This window comes from Aquarana catesbeiana, linkage group LG05 (genome assembly GCF_042186555.1).
Source record: "Aquarana catesbeiana isolate 2022-GZ linkage group LG05, ASM4218655v1, whole genome shotgun sequence".
Lineage (NCBI taxonomy): Eukaryota > Metazoa > Chordata > Amphibia > Anura > Ranidae > Aquarana > Aquarana catesbeiana.
The window spans coordinates 373,985,925-374,007,233 of record NC_133328.1 but is presented as its reverse complement, the minus strand read 5'-3'; the positions used below and the strand labels follow the sequence as shown (position 1 = coordinate 374,007,233).

Here is a 21,309-nt window from a genome sequence, read left to right as displayed (position 1 = left end):
TCATTGAATGAGTTTAACAAAAATGTAAATATTGCAGAATATACAGCCTCATGCTACATAACTAAGCTCCATTTCATGCTGAATAAACTAAATTATTAATGTATCTTAAATAGAAAACTATCTTTAAATAGATTTTTACTCCCAAAGCATTTTATTAAAATAAATTTGATCAAAATCAAAAAAATCTGAATTTAAAAAAAATTGATTGATTTTTATACACCCTGCGAAAGAGTCAAACGTAATAGGCGAGGTTGAAAAAAGACACAAGTCCAACCCATGTGAGTGTGATTATATATCAGTATTACATTGTATATCCCTGTATGTTGTGGTCATTCAGGTGCTTATCTAATGAACCTACCGATGCTCCCCGCTGAAACCACCACCTGCGGAAGGGAATTTCACATCCTAACCGCTCTTACAGTAAAGAACCCTCTACGCAATTTAAGTGAATGGCCATGTGTCTTATAAAATTCTCTTTTAACCCTATTGTGAGGTCACCCATACGGTATTTGTACAGTGAAATCATATACCCTCTCAAGTGTCTCCTCTCCAGAGAGAATAAGTTCAGTGCGCATAACCTTTCCTCATAACCAAGGTCCTCCAGTCCCTTTATCACCTTTGTTGCCCTTCTCTGTACTCGCTCCATTTCCAGTACATCCTTCCTGAGGACTAGTGCCCAGAACTGGACAGCATACTCTAGGTACGACCGGACCAGAGTCTTGTAGAGTGGGAGAATTATCATTTTATCTCTGGAGTTGATCCCCTTTTTAATGCAAGCCAATATTCTGTTGGCTTTGCTTTCAGCAGCTTGGCATTGCATGCCATTACTGAGCCTATCATCTACTAGGACCCCCAGGTCCTTTTCCATCCTAGATTCCCCCAGAGGTTCTCCCCCCAGTGTATAGATTGCATTCATATTTTTGCCACCCAAATGCATTATTTTACATTTTTCTATATTAAACCTCATTTGCCATGTAGTTGCCAACCCCATTAATTTGTTCAGATCTACTTGCAAGGTTTCCACATCCTGCAGAGAAGTTATTGCCCCGCTTAGCTTAGTGTCGTCCGCAAATACTGAGCTTGAGATGTTTATATCATCCTCCAGGTCGTTTATGAACAAAATAAATAGGATTGGTCCCAGGACAGAACGTAAAATAAAAGCCAAAACTAACCTTTTAGTGTTGCTGCATTTTTCAACTTTAAGGGCCCTTCCACACGGATGTGTCCATGTACGGACTCCGCTTTGCTCAGCGGGGGATCGCTCCTTCGATTCCTGCTGAGCAGGCGGATGACAGGTCGGTCTCTGCACACTGTGCAGGGACCGACCTGTCAGAGCGCTGCTATCCTCTATGTGGGATCGAATAAAGAAGGACCGTAGAGTCTGTTTTTATCCGATGATGGATGGAAAAGTAGGGTTTTCCTCAGTCATCAGAAACGGAGCATAGCGGAGACTTTCACACTGGGTACGTGGTACAGCGCTGCTCATTTTAGTGATGCATTTGCATCCCGCAAGTGCACTGCCCGGGTGTGAAAGCACCCATTGCAGAGAACGGGAGGCAGTTTTCAGGTGCTTTACAGGTGCTATTTCTAGCACTAAAACACCTGAAAACTGCATCAGTGTGAAGGGGTCTTAGGGGCAGGCAGGTTAGCTGTGTTTAGAGAAAAAGGAGTTCTATGTGTTGGATCTGATTAAAAGCTCTAAATGCATGTTAATGTGTCTCAATGTAGCTAAACTCGCTTTCTAAGCAGGAACATCTAAACCCAGGAAAAAGCAATCTGGGAAGATTAAAATTGATAATTCCCAGATCACATTGCTTGCGTGCCTATGTGAATATGGCCTTATAGTTTAACTCCAATCAAAACTTTAACTTTCAAAGGAAAAGAGTTAGAAGCTCTGAGGTTTTTTTTTTTTTTTGCTGTTGAATGGAAATATCAACTCTGATATCAAAACATGTTTGTCCTTAAAGCAGTATTAAACCCAAAAGTAAGCATTTAATATATTGCAGCTTACCAATTCTTAGATGTGGTAGCTGCATTCGTTTTTTTTTAGGCTTTTTTTGCCCTTTATTTTTGTCTGGTGATCTGGCCAGTAAGTCTTTTTTTTAACCATTTCAGCACCGGAAGGTTTACTCCCTTCCTGACCATTGCATTAACTGACAATTGCGCGGTCGTGCGACACTGTAATAAAATTGATGTCCTTTTTTTCCCACAAATAGAGCTTTCTTTTGGTGGTACTTAATCACCTGTGCATTTTTTGTTTTTCGCGCCATAAACAAAGAAACGACAATTTTGAAAAAAGAAAACAATATTTTTTATTTTATGATATAAAACATATCCAATAAAAAAAATTTAATTTCTTTATCAATTTCCTCAGTTTAGGCCAATATGTATTCTGCTACAAATTTTTGGAAAAAAAAAAACCACAATAAGCGTATATTGATTGGTTTGCCCAAAAGTTATAGCATCTACAAACTATGGGATAGATTTGTGGACTTTATTTTTTTTTTACTAGTAATGGCAGCAATCAGTAATTTTTAGCGGGACTGCGACATTGTGGCGTACAAATCTGACACTATTGACTCTTTTTTGGGACCAGCGACACCAAGACAGTGATCAGTGCAAAAAAAATGCACTGTCACTGCACTAATGACCTGGCAGGGAAGGGGTTAACATCAGGGGAGATCAAAGGGTTAACTTACCTGGGAGTGCTTTCTTACTGTGTGGAGGATGGTTTAGCTGAAGACAGACAGAGATCCGTGTTCCTGCTTAGCAGAAACAAAAGATCTCTGGCTTTCTTACTACCGTAGCAGAACGGCAATCTGCCTATATCGGAACGATTGGACGGGTTTCCGGCGGACATCTGGTCAGCTGGACCCGCTGATTGGCTCCTGCTGTGTCCAATCACAGCAGGACTCCAGCAGCACGCGTGCGTGCGTGCGTGCTCCCCAGAGCCGAAGAAAACAATCACGCACAGGTTAGTGATTTTGCGCTTAAGGGCTGCCCTGCCACAGTGTATGTACATGGGGCGGCCCTTAAGCAGCTAAAAGAACAAGCTCTTTTGCAGATGTATCATTTTCCAAGGGCGAGACAAACCATTTAACAAATTATTTACAATGATCAGCTTTTATGTAAAACCTTTATCCAAAAACTGCTTGTGTAACTGCAGTGTAAACTGGAGTTTGGGTTCAATTTGTTCGTTTCTAGATCTAAATCTGCTAGTCCATCTAAAGGCCCGTGAACACGATCGGACTTTTTGACAACAAACATGCAAATTAGCTGTTTTGGAGCAATATCCGACCGTGTGTCGAACAAACTTTTTCTGTTTCCATCGGACTTTTGTTGGCTATGCAAACGCACAAACTTTCCGGGAACAAAAGTCAGATGGAGCAAAGTCCGATCGTGTGCACACAAAACCACTGGACTTTTGTACAAACTACAGTATGCAGTCGCAAGAATGTTTCCAGCGCGATCCCATCGCGCTGGTTCTTGGCGCCAGGGTACTGTACATCTCGCGCTGGCTGCAATAGGAAAAACAAATTTTCCTACTGCGGCGGGCGCGAGAGGGAATTCCCCTCTGGGGGAATACCAGGCCCTTCGGTCTGGTATGGGTTTTAAGGGGAACCCCCTACGCTGAAAAAACTGCGTGGGAGCCCCCCCAAAATCCATACCAGACCCTTATCCGAGCACGCAGCCCGGCCGGTCAGGAAAGGGGGTGGGGACAAGCGAGTGCCCCCCCCCCTCCTGAACCGTACCATGGGGGGTGGGTGGGTGCTTTGGGGGAGGGGGGTGGCCTGCCCTGCCCCACCCTAGTCCCCATGTTGATGAAGACAAGGGCCTCTTCCCGACAACCTTGGCCGTTGGTTGTCGGGGTCTGCGGGCGAGGGGCTTATCGGAATCCGGAGGCCCCCTTTAATAAGGGGGCCCCCAGATCCCGGCCCCCCCCCCTTTGTGAATGAGTATGGGGTACATTGTACCCCTAACCATTCACCTAAGGGAAAAAAAATGTCAAACAACACACTACACAAATAATTTATTGGGCAGCTCCTGGGTCGTCTTCCGACTTCGGGGGTCTCTCCGGCGTCTTCTCTCGGTGTCCGGTTCTTCTCCGCTCTCTCTGGCCTCTTCTCCCAGTGTCTGGTTCTTCTGCTGACTCCTCCACTATCTTCTGCCGCTCTTTTGCTAGCGGTGGCCCGGTCTTATACCCTCTTCTTTTCTTCCGATGTTGACACGACGCTCTCTCCCGCTGTAATGGTGTGTGAGCGTTCCGCAATGACTTATATAGGCGTGACCCCGCCCCCTTATGACATCACAGTCCCGGGGCATGCTAGGACGGTGATGTCATAAGGAGGCGTGGTCATCGGATGACATGACCACACCCCCTTATGATGTCACAGTCCCAGCATGCCCCGTGAGATCCGGCCCCGGAGCTGTCTAATAAATTACTATAAAAACCTGTGTAGTGCGTTTTTTTTTTTATTGACACTTTTTTCCCTAGGTGAATGGGTAGGGGTACGATGTAACCCATACTCATTCACATAGGGTGGGGGGCGGGATCACAGGGTGTCCCCTCCCCCAAAGCACCCACCCCCCCATGTTGAGGGCATGCTGCCTGGTACAGTTCAGGGGGGGGGGGGGGCGCTCGCTCGTCCCCACCCCCTTTCCTGTCCGGCCGGGCTGCGTGCTCGGATAAGGGTCTGGTATGGATTTTGGGGGGACCCCCATGCTGTTTTTTCGGCGTAGTGGCTCCCCTTAAAATCCATACCAGACTTAAGGGCCTGGTATGCCCCTGGAGGGGAACTCATGCCGGTTTTTCATTTAAAATTTGGCGTGGAGTTCCCCCTCAAGATTCATACCAAACACAGTGCTTCGCATTGGCGGGGATCCAAGTCGGATCCCCGCACCAGTGTGAACCCGGCTCGCAAGGTGGCAATCTCGCCGATAAAAGTGGCGAGATTGACACAATATTAGACAACAATACAGAAGTTGACCAAAGGGTGGTGGTAAAGAGCTGGAAAAAAAACACATGATTTGGTGAAAGTTGGCTGAAAAAGTTCTGCCGTGTGTATGGAATACAAACTTTTGTCCAACGCCCTTTGTACAAAAATCAAAGGGAAAGTTTGTATAAAGTCCTATCATGTGTATGAGGCTTTACACTCCCCTTTTCCCAGATTAACAATGCTGCTGTCTGCTGTGCTCCTTCATCCAGAGTGTAATACAGAAGGTAAGTTACTGGCCAGATCACTAGGTGAAAACAGAGGGAAAAGCGAACGAATGCAGCCACTACATCGAATGATTGGTTAGCTGCAATATACTGTATTACATTTTCAGTTTTGGGTTTAATATCACTTTAAAATGTTGGATTCCTCCAGTTACAATTGTTAACCAGGACAAGTGGTGAGGTTGGATGTCACAGGTACGCAGCAATAACAAAGGATTTTTAGATAAAGCTTCAGACTCTGGTGAGGGTGGTGTGGCCCTGGAAAAGGGTTAGCCATATTATGTATTGTTGGCTGGAGTCAGCGTTACGTTATAAGTGAATATTCCATGAACTTGGCCGTGTCTATTTTAACCCAACAGTGAAGGTTTTTTTTTTTTAGAATAAACTATTGAGGCTCGTTCATCAACTCTGTTGAGCTTGCATGCCCATATATACATCCAGATCAATGCAGCCTCAAAGCCAGGGAAATTAGAAACCAGTTGTTTTCAAGGTGTCCTTTTTCCTGCCATACATGTGTGGGGAAGTAAATTCACAGTATGTCACTGCACTGCCGTGCATGGATTTAAAGTGGAGGTCCACCACAAAAAAAAAAAAAAATTGCATCAAAAAAATCCCTAAAAAAATAAAAAAATTTAACTCACTTGAAATGGCTGTTGCTAGGCAGTCTTCCTAATCTGCCTCTTCCTACTGCACGGTGATGTTCAGTCTTCTCCTCCCCGCATTGTCTTCTGGAGAATGGGGCACGGTGTGTTATGAGAACTGTGTGTGTCCCACAAGACATCGCGTCCCATTCACAAAGCACTGCGCGACTCGCGCATGTGCAGTAGGAAACGGGCAGTGAAGCCGTATGGCTCCACTGCCCGTTTCCCTTAGTTAGGATGGCAGTGCCGGGACCGAGACCCGAGGGACAGGTCGACCTCGGGCGGCCGACATTGCGGGCACCCAGGACAGGTAAGTGTGCTTATTTAAAGTCAGGAGCTACAGTGTTTTTTTTTTTTTTTCCCGGCCGGAACCCCACTTTAAATTAAATGTCATTACAAGTGGAGCTAAACCCCCTTTTTAACAGTTTTCCAAAACAGCTACATTTAAACTGGTTTCAATTACTTTTTTTTCTTAATGCATTCCCTACATTAAAAGTAGAACTTTACCCATAACAACTTGATAAAAAAAAACAAAAAAAAACAACATGTTCTTTAGCAAGGAACATACATTCCACGTTATCCCAATTTTTTTATATTGTGAAAGATAATGTTACGCCGAGTAAATTGATACCAAACATGTTACGCTTCAAAATTGTGCCCGCTCCTGGAATGGCGACAAACTTTTACCCTTAAAAATCTCCATTGGCGAGGTTTAAAAATTTCTACAGGTTGCATGTTTTGAGCTACAGAGGAGGTCTAGGGCTAGAATTATTGCTCTTGCTATAACGATCGTTGTGGTACCTCACATGTGTAGTTTGAACACCGTTTTCATATGCGCCCACTACTCACGTATGTGTTCGCTTCTGCGCGCGAGCTCGTTGGGACGGGACGCTTTAAAAAAATAATTTTGGGGTCCCTTTTATTCCTATTACAAGGCACATCCCTTGTAATAGAAAAAAAAAGCATGACAGGACCTCCTAAATATGAGATCTGGGGTCAAAAAGATCTCAGATCTCATATTTACACTAAAATGCAATTAAAAAAAAAAGGTCACTTGAAAAAAATAAGCAAAATGGAGCCAAGCTGGGGCCATCTGGCAGCCAGGCATCCACGAGCAAGGACGCGATCGTCTCCGCCGCTACCGGTGGGTCCAGATTGCGGTGGAGACGACCAGATCGCGGCGGGAGGGGGTGGGCACCTCTCCCTCCACCTATAAAAGTGATCTTGCGGTGAATCTGCCGCGGAGACCACTTTTATCTTAAAGAGAAACGCACGGCGTTCTCAAAAATACAGGGGGTTATGGCAGCTATCCCCGGCATTTAGCGTCAAAGTACCGACGTACGGGTACGTCGTTACGCGTGACGTGGTTAATAATTATGCTACCAAAATTAGTCAGTGCCGTAAATTGCCTCCAGCATTGCACCTGTTTCTTCTTGCTGGAGGCTGCCATTTTGCTGAAGCCCACAGCCCCTGAACAGCAGTAAATCATAAGGTGAAACTAAACTCATCAATTTAAATGTTTCAAAAAAACTGTTACATTCCTGAAATGCCGGGATTGCGAACTGTAATTTCTGCTTGTGTCCTCAACCAACTGTCAAACCATCAAATGGCTGGTCTCATAACTGATCACATGTGCAGCACCATGGCAGTGGCAGATCAAACTGAAGCAGCTTCCTTGGCTGTAAAGGATAGGATGGTTTAATTCTGCTTCAAGGCTGTCAGCAGATCAGCCTCTACAAATTCAGCAGTGCCTTAAAATGGAGAGCAACTGAGCATGTGCAGAGCAGGGTGAGACCGTGTATTACTGGATTTTAAACAGTATAGGCATTTATTTTTAACGTATTACGTAGGTATACCTGCAAAAGGAGCCCGTCTGAAGTGATCTAGCATGACTTAATTTTCTGACTAAAGTTCCACTTTAACGTAAAAAATGTCCCAGTACTGTAGTTGTATCACCCTCCAATGTACTTAACCAAGTCCCATCTCAACCTAGCGTTGTGCCCATCTGCTGCAGTGCTGGTCTCTGACCCTCTCCTCACTGGACACAGAGGCAGAAGTGGGAGCCATTGGCTGGTGCTGCTTTCAATCAAATCTTGTTGGGAAGAAGCAGGAGATGGGACCGGGCTGCACTGTGTGCGCGCCCCAATAGTACACAGCTTGCCATGGGGGCAGACATAAAAGAGGAGAAACAGAGCACTGGCAGGGGAACCCAGAAGAGGAGGTTTGGGGCTGCTCTATGCAATACCACTGCACAGAGCAGGTAAATATAACATGTTTATTATTTTAGCCCCAAAAAAACTACAAAAACAACCACTTTAAAGCTGAAGTCCAGTAATTCAGCTCCTTTGTAAATAGTGAAGGCACACCATGGAGTTAAAGAGGAGGTCCAGCTCACCCCCACGAAACAATTAAAAATCAGCAGCTACAATACTGCAGCTGCTGACTTTTAATATATGGACACTTACCTGTCCAGGGAGCCCTCGATGTCAGCACCCTGCCATTCCGGTTAAGGGACAGTTTGGCTTCACAGTTGGTTGAGTACTGCGCATGCATGAAGCGTGCTGTATTTTCTAATTGGTCCAGTGGTGGAGGAGGGAGCTGAACTACCGAGAGATGGGGCCGCGGCCCCGTCTCCCAGAAGTGGGCAAGAGTAGCTGTCAAAAACAGTTACCCGTTTCCCCCCTGAAAGGTGCCAAATGGATAAGCGGAAGTTCCACTTTTGAGTGGAACTCCTCTAACTCCAACAAGGTGCATGACATCTCTCGGGCTTATCTCTATTATTTACATCTGATAGTTTTATTGCACTCGCAGAAGATGGCTATTGTTCTATTTCCGGGAGCCTGACACTGATCCTTCAGGTCTCAGCATCTTTAACCACCTCAATACAGGGCACTTACACCCCCTTCCTGCCCAGTCCAATTTTCAGCTTTCAGCGCTCTCACAGTTTGAATGACAATTAGTCATGCAACACTGTACCCATATGAAGCTTGTGTCCTTTTTTTCACACAAATAAAGCTTTCTTTTGGTGGTTTTTAACCACCTCAATACAGGGCACTTTCACCCCCTTCCTGCCCAAGCCATTTTTCAGCGCTGTCGCACTTTGAATGACAATTGCGCGGTCATGTTACACTGCACCCTAATGAAGTTTTTATCATTTTTCCCCCACAAATAGAGCTTTATTTTGGTGGTATTTTATCACCTCTGTGTTTTTTATTTATCGCGTAATAAACAAAAGAATAGGGACAATTTTGAAAAAACACAATATTTTTTTACTTTTTGCTATAATAAATATCCAATTATTTATTTATTTATTTTTTTTAACAAATTTTTTCCTCAGTTTAGGTCGATACGTATTTTTCTACATATTTTTGGTAAAAAAAAAAAAAATCGCGATAAGCGTATATTGATTGGTTTGCGCAAAAGTTATAGCGTCTACAAAATAGGAGATAGATTTATAGCATTTTTATTTATTTATTTTTTACTAGTAATGGCGCCGATCTGCGATTTTTATTGTGACTGCGATATTGCAGCGGACATATTGGACACTTTTGACACATTTTTGGGACCATTCACATTTATACAGCGATCCGTGCTATAAAAATGCATTGATTACTGTGTAAATGTGACTGGCAGGGAAGGGGTTAACACTAGGGGGCGATCGAGGGGTTAATGTATGACCTAGGGAGGTGATTCTAACTGTGGTAGGAGGGGACTCACTAGGGGAGGAGACTGATCGGTGTCCCTATGTACAAGGGACACACCATCGGTCTCCTCTCCTCTCTGACAGGACGTGGATCTGTGTTTACATGCACAGATCCACGGTCCTGCTCTGTTACCCGGCAATCGCGGGTGCCCGGCGGACATCGCGGCCGCCGGGCACGCGCACCGGGTCCCGATCGACGCAGCGGGCATGCGTGCGCCGCCTAGTGGCTCGGGAGGGCGATCACGTCATTTGACATCCGCCCAGAACAACAGAAGCCTCGTCCCGCCGTCATATGACGGTGGGCGGTGGCTTAGTGGTTAATCACTAGTGGGTTTTTTATTTTTTGTGCTATAAATAAAAAAAGACCGTAAATTTTGTGAAAAAATGCCTTTTTCTTTGTTTCTGTCATAACATTTTGCTAGTCATTTTTCTTCATAAATTTTAGCCAAAATTTATACTGCTACATATCTTTGGTAAAAATAACCCAAATTGTTATATATTATTTGGTCTTTGTGAAAGTTATAGGGTCTACAAACTATGGTGCAAATCACTGAAAATTGATCACATCTGATCAGGCCTTCAGTACATCAGGTGAATCTCATTTCTTGAGACACTAACAAGTCAGAAAAGTACAAATACCCCCAAAATGACCCCTTTTAGAAAGGAGACATTCCAAGGTATTAAGAAAGTAGCATGGTGAGTTTTTTTAAGATGTAATTTTTTTCCCACAATTCTTTGCAAAATTAATATTTTTTTTTTACAAAATTGTCAAATTATCAGGTTATTTCTCACACACAGCATATACATACAACAAATTACACCATAAAATACATTCTGCTACTCTTCCAGAGTATGGCAATACCACATGTGTGAGAATTTAACATAGCCTGACCACATACAAAGGACCAACACTGAAGTAGCACCTTCAGGCGTTCTACCAGCATAAATGACACATCTCATTTCCCAACCACCTATTACACTTTTGAAGGCCTTGGAGCACCAGGACAATGGAACTGCCCACAAAATGATCCCATTTTGGAAAGCAAACACCCCAATGTATATTCTATGAGGCATGGGCTGCAAAATAGGTACTCGGGTACTCTGATGGCCTGGTGACAGCTACTCGGGTACTGTGATGGGCTGGTGACTGGTATTCGGGTACTCTGAAGGGCAGTGACAGGTACTCGGTACTCATATGGACTGTGACAGGTACTCTGATGGACTGTGACAGGTACTCTGATGGACTGTGACAGGTCCTCTTTATTGGGGGGGCAATCAGTGTGATTGGTGTACACTGTAAGCGGTAAGGAGATGTTACTGCAATCTCCTTCTCACACACGATCGGTGAGGAGGAGAACTCGGTAACATCTCGTTACCGCGGTTTGTTGACATCTAGTGATTGGCTGTGAAAGGATCACAGCTGATCACGTGGTAAACAGCCGCCGGCCAATGGCTGTTTACCAGCGTCAGTGACGAGCAGTGTTCCCGGGAACAGGCCGCCATCGACGTTCGCGCTCGAGATCATGCGCTGTGCAAAGTGGGGCGGTACCATCCGTGATCGGCCGTGACTTCATCATGGCCGATCACGTGGTAAACAGCCATGCCCAATGGCTGTTCACTCCCCTCAGTGGCGAACGTTGTCTCTGTGACACGCCGCCACCGAAGGAACAGGGATGCACGCATTCCCTGTTTAAATGGAGGGCCGAAATATGACGCCCTGCCAGAACGAGAGCCGCGCCGCGTGGCCGTCATATGACAGCCGCAGTGCGGCAAGCGGTTAACATTTGAGTCAGTGCTATGCCTGCCCCTCTCCTCCTCCTGCCCTATCACAGAAGCCTTTGTATTATGTGAACTAATTCTCAAAAGACAAATGTTTTTATGGATGGGCAGCAGAAAGGAGGGGCGGGCATAGCTAGTAGTTTGTGTGCCTTTCTCCTCTCTCACAGTCCCGAGCATCAGTGTATGCTCCGGCAGTCACAAACCTACCAGATATAAATAAGAGAAAAGATGCCATGAATCTCCTTGGACTTAAAAGTTTTTTTTTTTTTGTTTTTTTTTTAGGGTAACAAAGGGATCCTGTTTCTTTAAAGCATGTTAAACAGCACAGTGCTTGTGCTGTGTCATTTGGCCCCTTCTATCATCTAAAATACCTGGCTGATCCTGCACTCCCCCCTGTAAACTGACCACAGTTTATCATGGCTGCTGAGCCCTGACACCGTGGTCGGTTTACGTGTCTCCGTCATCCGCAGCTCTTCTCTCGGCTCTCCCCACCTGTCAGCTCTGTGTGTGAGCAGCCCCTCCCCTTCTAGCACCGTTCTGAGCAGTATAATTACTGCTCACAATCACTGCCAACCCCTCCGCTAGAATAACATGTACTATACACTTTATGCCGTTTTTTTCAATTCTTCTTCTAAATTCCTTAATGTTCCTCGCCGATCAGCGGCCCGTCGCTGTCTTCCTCCAATGTATGCACTACAGGGGGAGGTCACATGACCGCCCAGCAGACGTCAGAGGGATATCTTGGCCCCTTCCTTTGTACTACATACATTGAAGAAAAACAGCAATGGGCGCTGCTTGGCGAGGAGCAATAAGGAATTTAGAAGAAGAATTTAAAAAAACGGCATACACTGTATAGTACATGTTATTCTAGCAGAGGGGCCGGCAGCGATTGTGAGCACTGCCTTTACAACCCCTTTAAGGCTAGGTTCACACATATGCGGCTCAGCGAGACGTGTTTTACACAGGTATAGCAGCATATTCATTTGCAAGTGCAGTGGATTAATGGCACCCAAATGCATCCAGCATGTTTTTTTCTGTGCGGGTGGTTGCAGCTGCAGGAACAGATGTGGACCCGCAGCAGGAACCACCTGCACAGATGTGAACCTAGCCCAACTCAGTGTGCCTGCACTTTTTACAAAGTTGCTGAATTCCTGGAATTCAGCTTTAAGGCAAGTTTTATATCTGTTACAGTTACTAGTGTGGTTACGTTAGCTGTAAACCAAACTGTCAGGCCATCAAATGGCTGGTGTCATAGCTGATCATGTGCAGAGCCTTTGTAACTGTAGAGCAAACAGAGGCTAAGATAGCAGCTTCCTTGGCTGTTAGGGATAGAATGGTTTAGTCCTACTTTACGTTGTAACAACACAGAGCACCACTCTAATGCCGCGTACACACGGTCGGACTTTCCGGCATACTTGGTCCGGCGGACCAGAGTGTGCCGGACAATCCGCCCGTGTGTGGGCGGCGGCGGACTTTTCCGGCGGACTTCTTCCCAAAAGCCCGCCGGACCTAGATTTGAAGAAAGTTTCAAATCTTTCCGTCGGACTCAGTTTCGGGCGGAAAGTCCGCTCGTGTGTGTGCTGGTCCGACGGAAAGCCCGCTCGTGTGTAGGCTGGTCCGACAGACCAAATACGACACGAGGGGATGGTATTGCATCTCGCGCTCGCTGCAATAGGAAAAACAAATCTTCCTATTGCGGCGAGCGCGGGGCATACCAGGCCCTTAGGTCTGGTATGGATTATAAAGGGGAACCCCGCTACGCCGAAAAAACGGCGTGGGGTCCCCCTAAAATCCATACCAGACCCCGATCCGAGCACGCAGCCTGGCCGGTCAGGAAAGGGGGTGGGGACGAGCGAGCGCCCCCCCCCTCCTGAACCGTACCAGGCCGCATGCCCTCAACATGGGGGTGGGTGCTTTGGGGGAGGGGGGCGCCCTGCGCCCCCCCCCCCCAAAGCACCTTGTCCCCATGTTGATGAGGACAAGGGCCTCTTCCCGACAACCCTGGCCGTTGGTTGTCGGGGTCTGCGGGCGGGGGCTTATCGGAATCTGGGAGCCCCCTTTAATAAGGGGGCCCCCAGATCCCGGCCCCCCACCCTATGTAAATGAGTATGGGGTACATGGTACCCCTACCCATTTACCTAGGAAAAAAGTGTAAGTAATAAAACACACTACACAGGTTTTTAAAATATTTTATTAAACAGCTCCGGGGGGGGGGGGGATCTTCCTCCGGCTTCGGGGGTCTTCTTCCGGCTTCGGGGGTCCCTCCGCTTCATCTTCTCCCGGCGTCCGGTTGGTTCTTCTCCGCTCTCCGGCCTCTTCTCCCGGTGTCGCAGGTCTTCGGCCGGCCCCTCCGCTGTCTTCATGTAGCTCTATTGCGAGCGGAGGTCCGGACTTCTGGGCTTCTTGGCTTATAAAGGGGAACCCCGGTCAGGATCCCCCCCCCCCCCCGGAGCTGTTTAATAAAATATTTTAAAAACCTGTGTAGTGTGTTTTATTACTTACACTTTTTTCCTAGGTAAATGGGTAGGGGTACCATGTACCCCATACTCATTTACATAGGGTGGGGGGCCGGGATCTGGGGGCCCCCTTATTAAAGGGGGCTCCCAGATTCCGATAAGCCCCCGCCCGCAGACCCCGACAACCAACGGCCAGGGTTGTCGGGAAGAGGCCCTTGTCCTCATCAACATGGGGACAAGGTGCTTTGGGGGGGGGGGGGGGGCGCAGGGCGCCCCCCTCCCCCAAAGCACCCACCCCCATGTTGAGGGCATGCGGCCTGGTACGGTTCAGGAGGGGGGGGGGGCGCTCGCTCGTCCCCACCCCCTTTCCTGACCGGCCAGGCTGCGTGCTCGGATCGGGGTCTGGTATGGATTTTAGGGGGACCCCACGCCGTTTTTTCGGCGTAGCGGGGTTCCCCTTTATAATCCATACCAGACCTAAGGGCCTGGTATGCCCCGCGACGGGGCTAGTAAGGTGTCAATCTCGCCGATAAAAGCGGCAAGATTGACATCCTTTTCTAGTCCCGTCGCACCTGAGTCACGTTCAAAATGAACGGACTTGTCCGTGTGTGGGCAAGTCCGTTCATTCTGAAAGTCCGCCGGAACTCCGGCGAAAGTCCGTCGGAAAGACGGGCGGACTTAGCCCGCCGGAAAGTCCCGGCGTGTGTGGGCAAGTCCGTCTGTTTTAAAGTCCGGCGCACCTGGCGGACAAAGTCCGTCGGAAAGTGTGCCGGACCAAGTAGGATAGAAAGTCCGCTCGTGTGTACGCGGCATTACACATTTTACCATGTGGGCTAGTGTGAATGAGCCCTTACACACTTTGTAAGGACTAGGCACTCTATTATTTCTTTTGTTTTCAATATGGAAGAAATGTTATACGTGCATGCAGTTTGCCACCTGATGACAGCTCCTGACAATTTATGCGCATTGGTGCTTTTGTCCATTAAGTGTAAAGACTGGGCATACTCTGATCCCTAGCATTCACAGATGACAGCCATCTGTCAAAATCAAGACCCTGAAACAAACAGCTGCTGTATGCTGCTCCAAAGCGTTACTAACATTCAGGGCTGTATTCCTAGGGTCATTCAGCTCAATGTAAGCAATATTTAAAACCCGTAAACCAAGCAAACATACCTTCTGCAATCAAGCAAACATACCTACCTGTTCCTCTTCTACTGAAAGTACACAGTGCCAGTACAAATGACTCCTGTGAGCATCCATGGGAGACACTCCATTCCGATCAGCCAAACAGGCTGAAAACCTGGCTCCTGGAAAAAGTTAGGCGAGTATACGACAGTGTGGAATCCAATGGTTTAGTTCTGCTTTGAATACAAGCAAGACCCTTTATAAACTCTAAAGCCTCGCACACATGATCGGATTTTCAGGAGGGAATTGTGTGATGACAGACTACCTAAAATCTGACCGTTGGTACGCTCCTTCAGACAATTGTTGTCCAACTTTCTGCCAACAAATGTTGGATGGAAGGCTAGTAAATTTTTGGCGGACAACGGTCTGTTGTCAGATTTTCATATCGTCTGTACACAAGTCCGTCACACAAAAGTCCAAAGTACAAACACGCATGCTCGGAATCAATGCTCACCAAACACGACATTAGCAGAAGGTGCCCAAAGGGTGGCGCTTAAGAGTTGAAATTCCACGTAGTACGTCACTACGTTCGTGTTTGTTGGCCGACAATTGTGTGATGTTAGTATGCAAGACAAAATCCAAGCACACGCCCTTCAGACAAAAGTCTGACGCTCTGTTGGCCAACAATCGGATCGTGTGTACGAGGCTTTAGGCTCCGTTCACACCTTGGTGTTCTGGGAACATGCGTAGACCAGTGTTTCTGCACATCTTCACGAAAAATGCATAAACCAATGTGCACTTGTGGTGCCATTAATTCTTATTGCCGCCTCATACACTGGTAAGAGTTAAATTAAAAATGCACAATGCCCACTGCAAAAAAAAAAAAAAAAAAGTGCAGGAGCTATTTTGGAGCGTTTGCTGCGCATAGGGCAACTCTATGCTGTAGCGTGACACTTTGTGCAGGTATTTATTTGGCCTTAAGGCCGCATTCACACTTGAGCGTTTCAAAGTCATGAGTTATACCGCGATTTGGTACAGGTCAAAGGGTCACCAACGTAAAAAAATGAAAAACGTTTGTAACCTGCCCCAAAGAATCTCATGTACTTTTTCTGAGCTTAGGGCATTTTTCAGGCATTTTGCTTCAGGTGAACAGGTGAACAGGTACCATGGAAATGAATGGGATTTTACTTGTTGGGCGTTTTTCAGGCTTTTTTGGGGCGTTTTATGAGCTGTGAATGCAGCCTTAGAGTTAAGCTGGCTACACACTATACAATTTTCCTGTTAAATTTCCTTTAGATTTACCTTCAACCAGGGTGGATATAAATCAATGATTTTTTTTAATTTAAAAAAAAAAATCTGGTTTAAATAGATTTTTATCAAAAACGCGACTTTGAAACGCTCAGGTGTGAATGCAGCCTTATGCCGTGTACACACGAGCGGACTTTCAATGGACTGAACTCTGAAGGACTTTTCAACGGACTTGCCTATACACGATCACACAAAAGTCCAACTGATTCGAACATGATGACGTACAACCGGACTAGAATAAGGAAGTTCATAGACAGTAGCCAATAGCTGCCCTTGCGCAGTTTGTCCGTCGGATTAGCATACAGACAAACTGATTTTTCGACTGGACTCGAGTCCATTGGAAAGATTTGAAACATGTTGTTTTATTTCTAAAGTCCGTCTGATTTTTCGACAACAAAGGTCCGATGAAGCCCACACACGATCGAATTGTCCGGCGGATTCGTTCCGTCTGACCTTTGCTGTCGAAAAGTCCAGTCGTGTGTACACGGCTTTAGAGTTAAGCTGGCTACACATTATACATTGTTTATGTGCGATTCACATGCAGTTCTGTGTGGTGCAATTTCAGCCCATTCGTTTTGAGTGGGCCGGAAGTCACACAGCACCAAAAGTAGTGCATGTACTACTTTTGGAAACTCACTGCAACCCGGATCACGTGGTACTTCTGTATCATGTGATTCGGTGTGAGCAAACGCATTGTGTTTGTGACCTGCATTTGGGATGTCATTAACTTGATCACACCCGCTGCAGATCACAACTACAGTGCGTTTTGAATGCGGTGTGGGAAACGTGCATGGGACATGGGTTTTCCACACCACGTTCTTGTGTGAACTGGATCTAAGCGCTCTAGATTGAGACAAGTACACACTATAGAGCAGTGTTTCTTGACATTTTTTCTGTCCATCAAAATTCTGCACCCCATTCCAAATGTAAAAAGCCAGACTTATGCCCTGTACACACGGTCGGATTTTCCAACTGAAAATTTGTGATAGGACCTTGTTGTCGGAAATTCCGACCGTGTGTGGGCTTCATCACACATTTTCCATCGGATTTTCCAACACACAAAGTTTGAGAGCAGGCCATAAAATTTTCCGACAACAAAATCCGTTGTCGGAAATTCCGATCGTGTGTACACAAATTCGACGCACAAAGTGCCACGCATGCTCAGAATAAATAAAGAGATGAAAGCTATTGGCTACTGCCCCGTTTATAGTCCCGACGTACGTGTTTTACGTCACCGTGTTCAGAGTGATCGGATTTTCCGACAACTTTGTGTGACCGTGTGTATGCAAGACAAGTTTGAGCCAACATCCGTCGGAAAAAATCCTAGGATTTTGTTGTCGGAATGTTCGATCAATATTCCGACCGTGTGTACGAGGCATAACAGTTTTTCATAACGCAGCAACATCCACATATGTATGACACCCAACATTAGAGGTGATTTATTCTTCCTATGCAAATACACATGTCCAAACTGGTACTGACTAGTATTCCAGGGTTTCTCTTCTCCCTCAGCTAATATGACCCCAGTGCTGATGGAAAAGGGCAAACAAGGATGCTGTGCAGGTGCCCGACATCCTCCTTATCAACCAATTACATCATTGGTTGTTAGGACACCGGCGGCTAGAATGTGGTTAAAGCGGAGTTCCACCCAAAAGTGGAACTTCCGTTCATTTGTTCCCCCCCCGCCCTCCCCGGTCCCACAGTTGGCGCCTTTGGGGGTAACAACAGGATACCCGTCTTCCGGGAGCCACAGCCCCGGATATTAACATCACCGCTCTTTCAGGAGCCACAGCCCCAGATATTAACATCACCGCTCGGCTTCCTCCTCCTCCCCCTGTTGCCGGGCCAGTAGGAGAGAGGAGCGGAGCCTCACGCATGCACAGTAGGGTTCCCGGCATTACACCATAAGGCTACACTGTTGGGTTCCCTTACACGCAATGGCGGTGGCAGCACCCGACAGCTGATGGAAACATCAGCTGTGGTGCCGACAACGCTGGACTCCAGGACATGCATGTGTTCTATTATTAAAAGCCAGCAGCTGCAGTATGTAGATCTGCTGGTTTTTAATTTTTTCTCTGCAGTCGGTGGACCTCCACTTTAATGGTGAACAATAAAAACCTGTGGCTTTGTGGAAATAAAAGCTAGGCTTGATCCACCCACTGGCTTGTATACAACTTTTGAGTAATTTTAGGCATTTTACCAAAGGCACCCCTAAAGAAACCTGAAGGAACCCTGAAAAAGGCTGTTGTAGAAGGATATGCTTTCTTCAGATTTCATGTCAGAGGTTTACAACCACTTTAGCCCCAGGTTCACATAGATATGTGGGAAACGCAGCAAATCAGGAGCGTTTCCCGCACCGCATTAAAAATGCACTACGTCAACTCTGTCACCGGTCTCAATGTTAAATGACCCCGCGCAAAACACAGAGCGATTGCAAGAATCGGATCACGGGGGTGTGAACACCCATGAGATCCGATTACATTGTGGCCAAAAAAAAAAAAACCACCTACAACTTTTTCGTTTGGTGCAAACTAGAGCTCCACAATTAATCGTTAAAAAATCGTGATCTCGATTCAACCCCCCTGACAATCTCTATTGCAGAGTTTGAGGATTCTTTCATATAACAAGTGGAGAGACTTATCTGCTCACTCAGCTGTCAAAAGAAAACATCTGGGCAGTCTGCCAAGTTTTCAACATGAAATATTGTAACTCTTCCTTCTTAGATCAAAGGGATAAACTTCTGTGTAAAGAAAAAATCTGGGCAGTCTGCCAAGTTTTTAACAGTAAATGCAGGAAGTTTAACCACTTAAAGTCTAAATCTTTTTCTGACACTTAAGTTAAAATCAATATTTTTTTCTAGAAAATGACTTGGAACCCCCAAACATTATATATATTTTAGCAGAGACCCTAGGGAATAAAATGGCAATTTCTGCAATATTTTATGTCAAATTGTATTTGCCCAGCGGTCTTTCAAAAGCAATTTTTGGGGAAAAATACACTTCAATGAATAAAAAAAAAAAAAAAAACAGTAAAGTTATAAAGTTAGCCCAATTTTTTTTTTGTTTTAATGTGAAAGATGATGTTACGCCAAGAGAATCGTGATCTACCTTCTAAGTAAAAAAAATCATGATTCTCATTTAGCCAGAATCGTGCAGTTCTAGTGCGAACTGAGCCCTTCAAATGAATAGGCTCAAATCACACTGCCAAGAATGGTATGCGATTTTAATAAGAATGTGGTGCGATTCCTGTCACATGCGGGTTTCCCGCACCACACAAGTGTGAACCCAGGCTGAAGCAACTGCACATCAAGTCCCCCACTACTAGGCAGAGGATATAAGTAGTGATAAAGGATGACAGATACATAGTCATGCTTCAACTGAAGAAATCCACAACAACCAATCAGGAGACAGTGATGTGACAGCAGGAAGGTGACATCTGACGCCTGGAGGTGATCACCGGCCTATGAAATACATGTGTTCTTCCACTCACATGTGGTGTGCATGGTATTTTGTGGGTATGATAGAACGTATGTGAGTGGGACCTCTAGAAATGTGTCCCCCAGGGATCAGCCTTGCTTACAGATGATATGATCACACATGAAGACTGCGCTCCTGTATTAGCTGCCCTTAGTATACACTGGGTGACCACGTGACAGAGGCACCACCTAGTCCGCCCCCCCACACCAGTGACAGGTGTGGGCACTCTATAAGCTCCACCCTGCTCTGTCCGGGGTCAGGCCGTGTACAGGGGATCGCCTTTATACCGTGTGCGGGCCCCCCTCGTCTACAGGAGAGCCGGGAAGGTGAACTGTAGAGCCCCTGCACCCTCCTTCCTACACACATACTGCCACCCACACAATATGGACGCCGCACTAAACAAGCCAACCCCACACCGTGCCCGCTCCCTCGGTTCTTACTCTGGCTCGCGCAGCTCTGAATCCACAGCGGCCATTTTCCTCTCCGAGTTCCCAGCTTCGGAGGAGGCGAGGTTACGGGACCGGAAGCGGCGGCCACACGTCACTTCCGCTCTCCTCAGACAACTTCCTCCCGTGGTTGGTACTGGATGGCATTTTTTTTTTCATTTAGTTCTTTACATGACACATGTTTGTGCATTTTTTGAAGCCCGGGGGCGCAGGTTTACATGTTAACCTACAGGTGTCAAACTGGTGGCCCTTCAGCTGTTGCGGAACTACAAGTCCCATGAGGCATTGCAAGGCTGACAGTTACAAACATCACTCCCACAGGCAAAGGCATGATGGGACTTGTAGTTCTGCAACAGCTGAAGGGCCGCGAGTTTGACACCCCTTGTAGTGTGTACAATCCTGAAGGACAACCCATACAAGTAGCTGAAGTTTATTATCTTTCTCCCTTTTTATTGTATGAATTGGTCAAAGGCCCATTCACACCAGCATAGTTGCCAACATTTCCCCCAAAAATTTAGGGCCATTTTTTTTTTTTTGCTGAAAGACAGTGTAGGTGGAGCAGTGTGGTAATTAGGGGCGGGGCACACAAAAATGGAACTTCCGCTTTTCGGAACCCTCCCTCCCTCCGGTGTCACATTTGGCACCTTTCAGGGGGGAGGGGGGTGCAGATACCTGGCTAATACAGGTATTTGCACCCACTTCCGACATAGACTCCCATGGGAGTCTATGCCTCTTCCCGTCCCGACCGCGCTGTCTGCTGGGAACACACAGCTCCCAGGAGAGAGCGGGGACCACTTGGGACGTGCAGCGCGACTCGCGCATGCGCAGTAGGGAACCGGGAAGTGAAGCCGCAACGCTTCACTTCCTGATTCCCTCACCTAACCGAACCGAGCGGGTTCTCGGCGTCGCCTGCCGACATCGCTGGACCCTGGGACAGGTAAGTGGCCATGTATTAAAAGTCAGCAGCTGCAGTATTTGTAGCTGCTGGCTTTTAATATTTTTTTTTTTTGGCGGTGTGGGTGGAACACCGCTTTAAGTTTAAAAAATGTGCGGCTTACCACGGCAACAATGGGCGTGGCTTCAATTACGCTAAATATTGGGTGTGGCTTAAAGGGGGTGTGGTTAAATCTAGTCTGTTTACATCCGCCTGTCCATAA

General features: G+C 46.5%; 1 protein-coding gene across 5 annotated transcripts in view; it reads right to left on the bottom strand.

Moving 5' to 3' along the window:
- Positions 1-20,297, bottom strand: part of PRP4K (pre-mRNA processing factor kinase PRP4K) — a 78,055-nt gene extending 57,758 nt beyond the window's left edge. For all 5 annotated transcript variants that reach the window (XR_012244479.1, XR_012244480.1, XR_012244481.1 and 2 more), the window contains exon 1: positions 20,147-20,297. Coding sequence is in view for 1 of the 5 variants with exons in the window: in XM_073630983.1 (XP_073487084.1) it covers positions 20,147-20,181 (35 nt within the window). In the remaining 4 variants the exon portion in view is untranslated. The remainder of the gene's footprint in view (positions 1-20,146) is intronic.
- Between the last annotated feature and the right edge of the window lie 1,012 nt (positions 20,298-21,309).